Source organism: Amblyomma mixtum, chromosome 3, assembly GCF_055824585.1.
Source record: "Amblyomma mixtum isolate Tamu chromosome 3, ASM5582458v1, whole genome shotgun sequence".
Taxonomy (NCBI): domain Eukaryota; kingdom Metazoa; phylum Arthropoda; class Arachnida; order Ixodida; family Ixodidae; genus Amblyomma; species Amblyomma mixtum.
The window spans coordinates 11,372,920-11,383,716 of NC_143014.1; the positions used below are offsets into that span (position 1 = coordinate 11,372,920).

The 10,797-nt window shown below is 45.4% G+C and overlaps 1 protein-coding gene and 1 pseudogene across 2 annotated transcripts; one reads left to right on the forward strand and one right to left on the reverse strand.

Moving 5' to 3' along the window:
* The first annotated feature begins 269 nt into the window (after positions 1–269).
* On the forward strand, positions 270–2,566 carry LOC149349212 (uncharacterized). The gene is made up of 4 exons (XM_089575422.1): positions 270–950; positions 1,036–1,199; positions 1,587–1,716; positions 2,402–2,566. The coding sequence occupies exons 1-4, from the start codon at positions 648–650 to the stop codon at positions 2,564–2,566; spliced, it is 762 nt and encodes a 253-aa protein (XP_089431548.1). The 5' UTR covers positions 270–647.
* A 5,789-nt stretch (positions 2,567–8,355) lies between these two features.
* Positions 8,356–10,580, reverse strand: LOC149349213 (uncharacterized; annotated as a pseudogene). The gene is made up of 3 exons (XR_016289319.1): positions 10,575–10,580; positions 9,109–9,302; positions 8,356–8,777 (listed from the first exon to the last, which is right to left on the reverse strand). The product of XR_016289319.1 is annotated as an uncharacterized LOC149349213 (transcript).
* Positions 10,581–10,797: the final 217 nt, after the last annotated feature.

Here is a 10,797-nt window from a genome sequence, read left to right on the forward strand (position 1 = left end):
AAACTCAGCCTATAGTGGCGCCATCTGGTCGTCAGGACGGGAACCAATGCTGTAAACAAACCGACTCTCCACTTAAGCCTAAGAGCGGCAGAATCTTCACTCTAATTATCAAAATAAAGCAAATTTATCTCTTATATGTTTTCTTATAGGCGAGATGAGACGAAGCGAAAGACAGGCGCCCCATTTATGGCCAGTGAACGCACTGAAAAAGGCAGCAACAACGAGAATTCAGTCCGAAGCGAGAGGTCCGGCTTCGGCCCGTTTCACATGCTGCGACTAGAACGAAAATAGTCGTCCTAGTCGGTGACGCCGCAGTGCGATTTTCGGGCAGTGGCTTCACATGCAACGCGTACTCAACGAATTCGGTCGGCGTGACAAGCAGGGTTGCTAGATGTCTGCTCATGCAACCCGTGAATAAACACGACTATAATGAAACATGGAATGTGTTTATGTTATATTATTCATGCGTACTTTTAGATACCAGGTAACATTTCTTATCTTTTTAGTAAAGTAAACAGTTTTGAATTATTCGAGAAGTACGGTGGTGCGCTGAATGAAACCATTGAGACGTGAAAATAGCGCGGGCCACCAAGGCGTCGATATAACGCTTGGGCTCGCGCTGCTCGGGCTCTCTCCTCAATTTGGCAATGGCGACAGTCGGAATATACGACCCCGAAGGCGTGCGCCTTTTGATACTCGAGGAGTACTACCTCCTCGAGAAAAAAAAGTTGCTGATTGCCATGGACCCAGACAGCGTCTGTGAAGCGGAAGACGTCGACACGCCGGCGCTTTCCGCTTCCTTCGATGCCGAAAATCGCCGGCTCCTGTTGCTCGAGGAGTACTGCCTCCTCGAGAAGAAGAAGTTGTTGGAGGGCCTGCCGACACCGAGGCGTTGGTGGGTGCGGCCAGTCTGGGAAAACAGGAAGGCGGAGTCTGAATTTTACACAGCCGTGAGTTGAGAACTTTTAATGTCGCCTTGTGTGTTTTTCCGCATATTTGCTGCTTGCTGAGTCTAGCCATAATCGTGGTGTGCAGATGCCACTCCTGATCTCGGGAGACCGAGATTACTTTCGGAAGTTCTACCGGATGACGCCGGAGCGTTTCGAGGAACTCCATGCGCTGTTGGAGGATGCACTCACAAAAGATTACGTGACACGTGAGCCACTTCCTTCACGAATGAGGCTCGCGATCACCCTCAGGTTAGTGGCTTTACTGCGTGCAAGTTCGTGGGGTGTCTATACGTCTGCGGCCGATTTATGATGTCAGATTCTTGTTCTCATCCCAATAATTCTGTCATTTCTGCAATCAGTGGTTGTGGACTTGGAAGTCTGAAAAGTCACCGCACATACAGAACGGGCAAGCGGTCATGTCTCTTACCTTCGTAAGAGACATTCGTAAAACTGAGCTGCAATATCGGGGCAAAAACTGTGTTTTTGACAATCGCTTCGGTAGGCTAACTATTTAATTGGAGCGACACAGTTTTGAGAAAAAGAATGTGGAAAGTTTTTCTAAATTTGGAGGGACTGCTCAGTGCCATAAATCTTGCATTAACTTTCTTCACCTTCTCTTCCACTTTTGTCTTTTAGGTACTTGGCATCGGGGATGCATATGCAGGAGGTGGCCTTGTCCTTCAGGGTAGGCATCTCCACAGTAGCCGGGATCATTCACTTCACATGTCGGCTCCTGTGGAAGGTGTTGCAGCCTCTCTGCTTAAAGGTATGCTTTATGGCATGTATACCTGAAGACTGTACATGCTTTAGTGATCATGCATGCATTTTTTGGGGGGATGATGGCCACATGACCCATGCTTTCTTCCTTCATTTCGTGAGGAAATTGGCACGTAATGACTGCAGACATAATTCAGTGGTTCCAGTTGTACAAAAGCTCCCAGGAATGTGTGATGAGGGGTCAGTGGGCATGGTGTGAATAAAAACAAACTAAAGAGTGCCAGATGAGCGTAGGCTTTTAACTGAGAAACCGGAATGTAATGCTCGTCCTGTCTACTCTGCTTTTGTTTAGTCTCTTACAGCAGTTTTGTTTTGAGTTCTACAGTGCTAGTACGGGAAGTGTCAGAAGCCTATGCAGCTACGAGTGTTTACGCATTGCATGTCTATTCACTTTTTTAAAAAATACAAATATTAAGATACACTGAAAGCATTAAATAAAGCAGCATTAATGGACTTGTGTAATGCAGATGAACAGTGTCGTTATAATGCTGGTGCAAGAAAAATGTTTAGTCTTGCTGTGTTAACTCGAGGTCTGTGTTCAATATACCCTTGAAATCTCCATTAGCACTTGAATTTATAAATATACCATCACTGCCTCCATGTAACAATCTGATCTCTTACACCACCCCCGCTCATAAATGTGCATCTGATGGCATGGCAAATTTTTATTTCAGATGCCAACAACTGAAAAGTGGTGCGAAATCGCGAATGGTTTCCACCAAAAGTGGAATTTTCCCCACTGCGTGGGCGCAGTGGACGGAAAGCATGTACAAATACAGGCGCCACCCATTTATGGAAGCCTGTACTACAACTACAAGGTACTACCAGTGCTTTGTTAGGTTACAGCAAGAATGCTTATTGTTTTGGTTCCTTGCAGGGCACATACTCCATTGTACTGATGGCGGTTGCCGACAGCAACCTGAAATTTATTATGGTTGACGTCGGTGGCTACGGTCGGCAGAGTGACGGCGGCACACTGAGTGCATGCAGGTTCGGAAAGTGCCTGGAGCAAGGTGTTCTTGGCCTGCCAGCCCCCAAGAAACTTCCCGGCTCTGCAGTTGTCGCACCCCACGTATTTATTGGGGACGAAGCCTTTCAACTTCGACCTGATTTCCTCAGGCCCTACTCTGGCAGGTGCCAGGAAGAAGAAAAAAGGGTCTTCAATTATCGCCTGAGCCGGGCAAGGTAAATTATGGTCTGAAATGCTGTTCTCAGAACATCTATTCATATATGCTATTTATTTTCAGGAGGTGCATCGAAAGTGCATTTGGAGTGATGGCATCGCGTTTCCGCATTTTTCGGCGTGTCATCAACCTTAAGCCGGAAAATGCGGATTTTGTGGTGTTGGCAACATGTGCATTGCACAACTTCCTCACCGAGGACGCCTACTACAGTGATGGGCAATACGTGGACCACGAGGACCACTTCGGTAACGTAACCGAAGGACAATGGCGCTCTACGCTGGCAGCTGATGGAGGCTCAGCAATGCTGGGCCTGCAGCCTCCTGCTGGCCATAATTTCTCTAGGGCAGCAGCTGAAGCGCGAGACATTTTTTGCTCTTATTTTTCTAGTGCTGCCGGTGCTGTACCATGGCAGCGTGCATCTGCCGGGTTGCGGCCATAATAAGATCTTTTTAACAATAAAATTTCGATGGGGCGAAATTCTAGAGGCCCATCTACTGTGCAGTGTCATCGCATGTTAAGAGAACTCCAGGTGGTCTAAATTTCCAGAGCCCCTTCACTGTGGCATCCCTCATAGCCTGAGTCGCTTTGGGATGTTAAACCCCCCTAAACCTTTTTAACGAAGATCTCTCTCTTGGGTTTTATACTTTCAGGTGATGTACTGGTGGATGGCCGGCATCGTACCAGTTAAAGGGGGATAACCTAACTCTAGCTATCGACCAATTTCTATCACCTCTTCCTGTTACAAGTTACTTGAACACATAGTTTCTATCTAGCTGAAAATAACATTTTGTCACGTGTGCAGCAAGGTTTTCGGAAAGGTTTATTGGGGGTTTAACGTCCCACAGCAACTCTGGCTATGAGAGACGCCGTAGTGAAGGGCTCCCTAATAACTTCGACCACCTGGGGCTCTTTAATGTGCACTGACATCGCACAGTACACGGGCCTCTAGAATTTTGCCCCCATCGAAATTCTACCGCCACGGCTGAGATCGAACCTGCAGCTTTCGGGTCAGCAGCCGAGCACCATAACCACTGAGCCACCGTGGCAGTCTGTGTTGTAAAGTGTAGAGTTCATCACAGCAATCTCGTGTCTGTACAAGGGCAATAAGAAGCACTGGTGTACACACTTTCTCAATATGATCCTTTTATCAGGAGTAATGCCATGGTGCTTTCTTGAGCTTTCATTTTTTAAGCTATGGCTATGATCAACGCCAATAACATGGCTACATTTTTGTCTGAGCCCTGCGGTCAGATGTGGAACCTGTGTTGGTTGCTTTGTAGACGTCTGCATGCTCAGTACTCATTCATTGTGACTGCTGTATAACGCAATGTTAGATGTGCTTGTGTATATAGTGTATATAATGTGTACTTATGCATGTTTGCATTATTTGTCTGACATGTGTGAAGGGAGCGACGATTTGTTTTGTGAATATTTGTATGCATATAGATTACCCTTGTGGAGCTGTATCTATTCTCTATCCAGTGTTTGCCTATTCCTTGTATTCCCGTACCACTTAGGATAGGATAGGACAACTTTATTTGGCTCTAGCACAAGTGTTTTTTTTTTATGTGGTCAGATGAGTCCATCCGCAACGGTCGGTTGCCCCTATTCCAGGGCGCGTGTTCGCCAAATGCAGCCGGTACAGCCAGCGATGACAGCACCGCCCACCGGCAGGTAGCAGCTACCATTAAGGCAGGTTATAAATATTCATTCAGAACGACGGCTTGACATCGCCGCTATGGCGCAGTGGATTAGAGGCACGTGTTGCGTATGGAAGGTCGGCCGTTCGACTCCGCTCTCTGTACTGTAATTTTTTTGTTTTTTTAATACATTTTTTATTTCCTTTACCTTTTAGGTCGCAAATCGTGATGCTTAGTGGCATAGAACGCCGTTTAAGATTTTCAAAACATTTTCTGCATACTTTTACACAGATTATTCACAGCGCTGGAATATCAGTTTTGAATTTAAACTAAATATTACATGGTTAGTAACAATAGGTTGGTATAGACTTTTAAGCATTATTCAGGGAATAATTATCCCTTTTAGGTAAGCCGTTGTGACAATCTTCAGTCACCGTGATCAATTCACCGTGGTTTCAAGCCTTGTGGCTGTACAGGCTGCAGTTGGCGAATACGCTTCCAGGGCTCTGCTGGATGCTGCCGTCAGCAGAGTTCGCCGTATCAAACCGATCTGGTCATCGCGGCAGTCGCTGGAGAGCAGACCCTCCCATTATTCCACCCTTGGGTTTTGTATAACTGGAACGATGTCGGCTTTTTGACATGCCCATGTGATGTGATACAGTGTAGGTTTTTCATGGCACCACGGACAATTGTGTGCGTAAAGTGTGGGGTGAATTTTACTTAGTGTGTTTAGATTTGGATATGACCCCATTTGAAGTTGTCTCCATGTGACAGCCTCTTCTTTGTTTAAAGATTTGTGCGGTGGTGGGTACCGCATCCTGCTGCCTTTGTAGTTGTTGAGTATGGCCGAGTATTCCTGAGGTACTGGCAGGGATTCCTCAAGGTCGTTGACGTTGGATGCTCGGTAGTTAGTATATCCTCGAGCTATCCTGTCTGCTCTTGGTTTCCTGCCACCCCCGTGTGCCCCGGTACCCAGATGATCTTATGTTTGATCGGCTTGTGTGGTTTTGCATGTGCTTGTTGCATCTTGCAGTCTACAGAGTGGAGTATGCGGAGCGCTCTGTGACCGACTCTGCCGCAAAGATAGTTGCGGCAGGCTGCTTGTGAATCAGTAAGAATTGTCAGTGACCGCCCAGTCCGATAGCCCTCCGCTGCCGCTAGAGCGACGGCCGCTTCTTCAGCCTCAGGTATCGTGCAGTCTTGCAGTGAGACGCTGGTAATCTCGTGTAATTCCGAGTTGACTACAGTTGCCACTGCATTGTTGGTGCCTTGTCCCCTAGTCATGGCATATGTGGCAGTGTCGACATACACTGTTGTATCCTGGGATGAGTGTGTTTTCTGTAAGCAGTCGGCCCTTGCCTCTCTTCGGTCTTTGTGGAGGTTCGGGTCCATGTTTCTTGGTATTGGTGCCACCCTGAGCGTGTTGCGGTACTCATCGGGGATCGTTTTAGTTCTCAATATTTCTCGAATTTGTTCGGTGTAGCCCAGTTTGTCGACCACCAAAAACCAAACTCTTGGGCAGCAGACCATAAAGGGGCTCTCTATGAGCACTGCCTAGCCAACAATGATGTCCTGAATTCTGGCGGTGCAGGCAGATAATCTTATCCTTTGTTGCTGTGGGAGCAAAGCAACGAAAGGATTTTGACAGCATTTCGTTAATAATGTGCGCTGTCATCAAGGGCTCCAATGCAAAGAGCCATGGGCAGCTTACCTCTGATGACAGTGAAGTTGCACTGCACAATTAGACCGAAAATAGTGTTTTTTTTTTCAGAAAGAAATAAATGCCTCGAAATATCCCCCACTATTCCTCGGAAATAAACAAACCCTGCAAAAAGCACGGCCTAGTTAAATGTGAGCAACACCTTATTGTGCTCCTCAGTAGCATAATCAGAAACCATGGCTAGGCTACGTAAATGCAGTGGGCAGTCTCTTCTCTTTTTAGGCAATTGAAACAAGATATTTGTGACTGTAATGTCCTGGTAGCTCAGTTTTCCTTGTCTTTGTCATCAGTGTGCCACGTGTGGTCAACAGGTCTCATTCATTCGTCTTTTGTACCAAAAAAAGCAAGTGCTACTGTCTGTTTTTCTCTCTTTTCCAGTGCAGATAATATTGTCTTGAAATAGGTTGCAGCACAGGCATAGTATGCGAAAAAAACATAAAGCCTGTTTCAGCTGTTCCCCCTGAACACATGGCATTGAGTAAAGCACATTCATACTATTGTTCTATGAGCCTTACAAGGTAATAACTTGCCGTGGCTTCTTTGCTCCATCTTTTCTTTTCACAACTGCAGCACAGTGAAATAAATGTGGTGCCATACATACCGCATCTCTTATTTATTTATTATTATTTAGTAATACTGCAGGCCAATACTTTGGCCCAAGCAGGAGGGGCATATCACAAACAAGAAAGCACAGAAAAGCGTATACAATGCAACATGAAATGAACATAATGCACAAAAAGAAGCACAAATGAGAACGTCAACATCGCTAACTTGCACAAAAATGATTTTGCAATGCAGCCATGAAATCGTTTGACTGAAATACACTAATGGGAAGTGAATTCCAATCGTTTACCGTTCGAGGGAAAAAACTGTACTTGTAAGCGTTTGTTTTCGCGAAGATCGGTGCAAGGAAATACTCATGACTGTGTCGTGTTCTCCTCGTACAAGGTCGACATACAGAAGCTGGTAGCGTCATATTATTTTTTCCAGAAAGAGTGTTATGTAGTAGTACAAGACGATTAATTTTTCTGCATATTTCAAGTGTCTGTGTTCTATTTTGTAACATTATTGAGGACGGCGAATCCTTCCTGGCATATTTCCTGTGTATAAATCTCACTGCTTTTCTCTGTACTCGCTCAAGTTCTTTTGTGTCTTTCATGGTATGCGGGTCCCAGAGTTCGGAAGCATATTCTAACTTCGATCTCACTATTGCATTGTAGGCTAACATTTTAGTCCTTACAGGCGCGTTTTTAAGCTTTCTCTTTATGAACCACAATTTTTTTAGCGCTGCTGAGCAAACATCCGAGATATGAGTTGACCATGTCAGCTTATTGTTAAGGGTAACGCCAAGGTATTTGTATTTCTCGACTTCGAGGACAGTTCTATTTCCAAGCTGGTACGGAAAAATGCTAGCAAATTTTTTTCTTGTTACGCGTAAAAGTACAGTTTTCACACTCTTCACACTTATTTATTCTGATCGATCAAATGTTTAGGGGAATCCCCCAAGGTGGAGTAGATTTGTTATAAGGGTGTAATTACTCATTCACATTCACCCGAGCGCAGCCATACTGCTACAAAGGAAAGCTGTATAGCTTTCCTTTGTAGACACCATATGCAAATGGAACTTCTCAACATTGTCGGGCAGTACAGTCAGGGAGTAGGGGAATCCCCCAAGGTGGAGTAGATTTGTTATAAGGGTGTAATTACTCATTGACATTCACCCGAGCGCAGCCATACTGCTACAAAGGAAAGCTGTATAGCTTTCCTTTGTAGCCGTATGGCTGCGCTTGGGTGTATGTCAGTGAGTAATTACACCCTTATTACTTATTTATTCTGTCGTTATCATCAAGTAGTAAAATAAGTATTAAATAATAAGTAATAAGGGTAATAAATAAATAAATAACGTAATAAATAAGTAATAAGGGCGTAATTACTCACTGACATCCACCCGGGCGCAGCCATACGGCTACAAAGGAAAGCTGCATAGCTTTCCTTTGTAGCCGTATGGCTGTGCTTGGGTGGATCTCAATGAGTAATTACACCCTTATTACTTATTCATTCTGGATTTATCATCAGGTGAGTGGGATAAACTCCCTGACTGTACTGCCCGACAATGTTGAGAAGTTCCATTTGCATATGGTGTCTCATACTGCTTGGCACAGCTGCCACATATGGTCTCAACGATAGCAAAAAGTGCTCATCTGCATCTGCTGGCCTGTGCGCCAGTAACGCACTACGAACAGTCGCAAGTTGTGCGTTCACAACGTCGAGCTCTTCCCGAGCTTTCCTCCGCCTTTTGGGCTGCGGCGGGCCATTCCCTGCACACTGGCTCGTCGTGCCTTCATCCTCATCCACAGCCACAGACTGTGAGGTGCTGGGCTGCGGCACTTCAGGGCTCAAAAAAATGTCCTGGAAAGAGGCTGCTGAATCTGCAGCTGGAGACCCTAGCCGTGGGTGGTCTTCGACAGCTTCTTGCACAGCCACCACCTCCATGCTGCTGTGTCCTCTGCAGGATGGTCACATTACGTAAACATTGATCACTAAGAGAATGTAGTGATAGATTTTCACAGCAGCACTGCGAATACACCTGTGACTCTACTGATCACTATGTCGCAAACCTGGCATTCACGAAATTGCAGCTGCAATGAAACTGCACAAACTAAATTGAGGCATCACACTGAATAGTTATTGTGGTGGATGAACAATACACCCTGAGAAGCAGTACATGCAACATTCATTTTTTTTGTGAAAATGATGCCTAAATGTTTCCGCTTGAAACTATTGCAAACAAGTAAAATGAAATGTGGGTGGAAAAGTTGCACTGGAGTAATACTTACTGGCGTACTTCCATCTGGTCTTTTAAAAATCGCATCCTTTCAAGGTGCACCCAGCACCTGCTCTTGGGTAACGCTCCAGCGCCACTCCTTGATTCACATTCCAGGTCTCTCAGCTTCCTCCTATATGTGTCCTTTAAATTACGCCATCTCTGCTGGACACAATCAACTGTAACTGAAAAATGTATGAAAGTTAGCTACAAATGAAACTAATTATCTGAATTGAAGTATGAACACTTTCCCACATGCTCCAGAAATTGTCTAGTGCGTTCCCAAGTTGTTTGTGTAAAACAAAACTGACAGAACTACACTCCATTAAAAGCAGCAAAATGAGCCAAGTATGACTAAGAAACATTCCCATATCTGTTTCTTGGTTTCGGCGAGTGCTTGGTTCCTTCATATTTTGAATGAATATTCAGTGATACTCCCCTGAACGTGCCTTCACTTCAGCGAGTGAAAATGCATACCACAATAAATAGTGACAGCACAAGACATAACTAGGACGGGTTTGGTGCCGGGATAAGGCTATTTCGACGTTTGAGCACAGAAATGTTGGCAAAGCTGCCACAGTAATTTCAACGGTCCAGAATGATTCCGGTCACTTGAGTGCCTTTATAGCGAACCGACAGTCCACAGCACGTGACTATTTTTCCATTTCGCCGCCACCGAGCCGTAACACAAACTCGGAGGCATTCGTCTCGCGCTGAGCGGCAAAATTTACGGTACTTAACCGGGCACAGGCGTGTAGTCCCAATTCGTGAACAAGACTGGGCATCATTACGCTTAGTGTCAGTTTTCTTGTTTAAGGAATAGAAATTTTACTGAAATGAGAGCCCACTCTGTGCACGTGGTTGGCCTTCGCAGTGTGTAAACAATTACAAGGCCTGAAAAATATGCGAGCAAAAGACGTTTTCGATATTTTTTTTTTTAACAGAGCACAGTATACTATGGTTCATTGCCGTTTTTATGTTCTCGTTAAACAAAGCAGTGCAGAGTACCACTGTTTAAAACGCCGAGAATCCGCACGTGCAGCTGCGTACATATACAGCGTGCATTGAACATGTTGCCTGCGTCGACCTTCCGAGCCGGCTATCGTTTATTGTCAAACAAGGGGCGGCGCAATCACTCATGATCAGAACTTCGACATTACAATTAACAGCGCGAAGAAAAAACATACTAAAATAAAAATGGACCAAAAGAAGTGGTACTCACCGTTGGGGTCGATTGATCGCAAGGCGTCTCTAACCTCCTCCCACAGTCCAGTTTTGTTTGAATTTTTTCTGTAGTCATTCGATTTCACGTTCCACAAAAGTGGCCGCCTCTCTACTTCATCGATGAGAAGTTCATTAAAACACGCGCGCGAGCCTTCAACACCTCGAGGAGCAGATATGTTTGCGCACGTGCGCGCGCAGCAACCAAAACACACTTTGTGTTTGCCGCTGTATTCGTTCTGCTACACGTGACCACACGTGCATGACGTCACAATGCTTCCCATTGGTCAGTCGCAGCGCGATCACATGACGCTGCGTACGGATTCCAACCGGACGGAACCGCTGCACGGAATGTGTTGATGATGTTATGACCCGCGTATTTTTAGATGCAAGGCAATATTTCGTACGTTTTGATTAGAATAAATAGTTTTGCTTACGCCGCGGGAACAACTCCCACGTGACCCCACGCCGAAACGGCGCG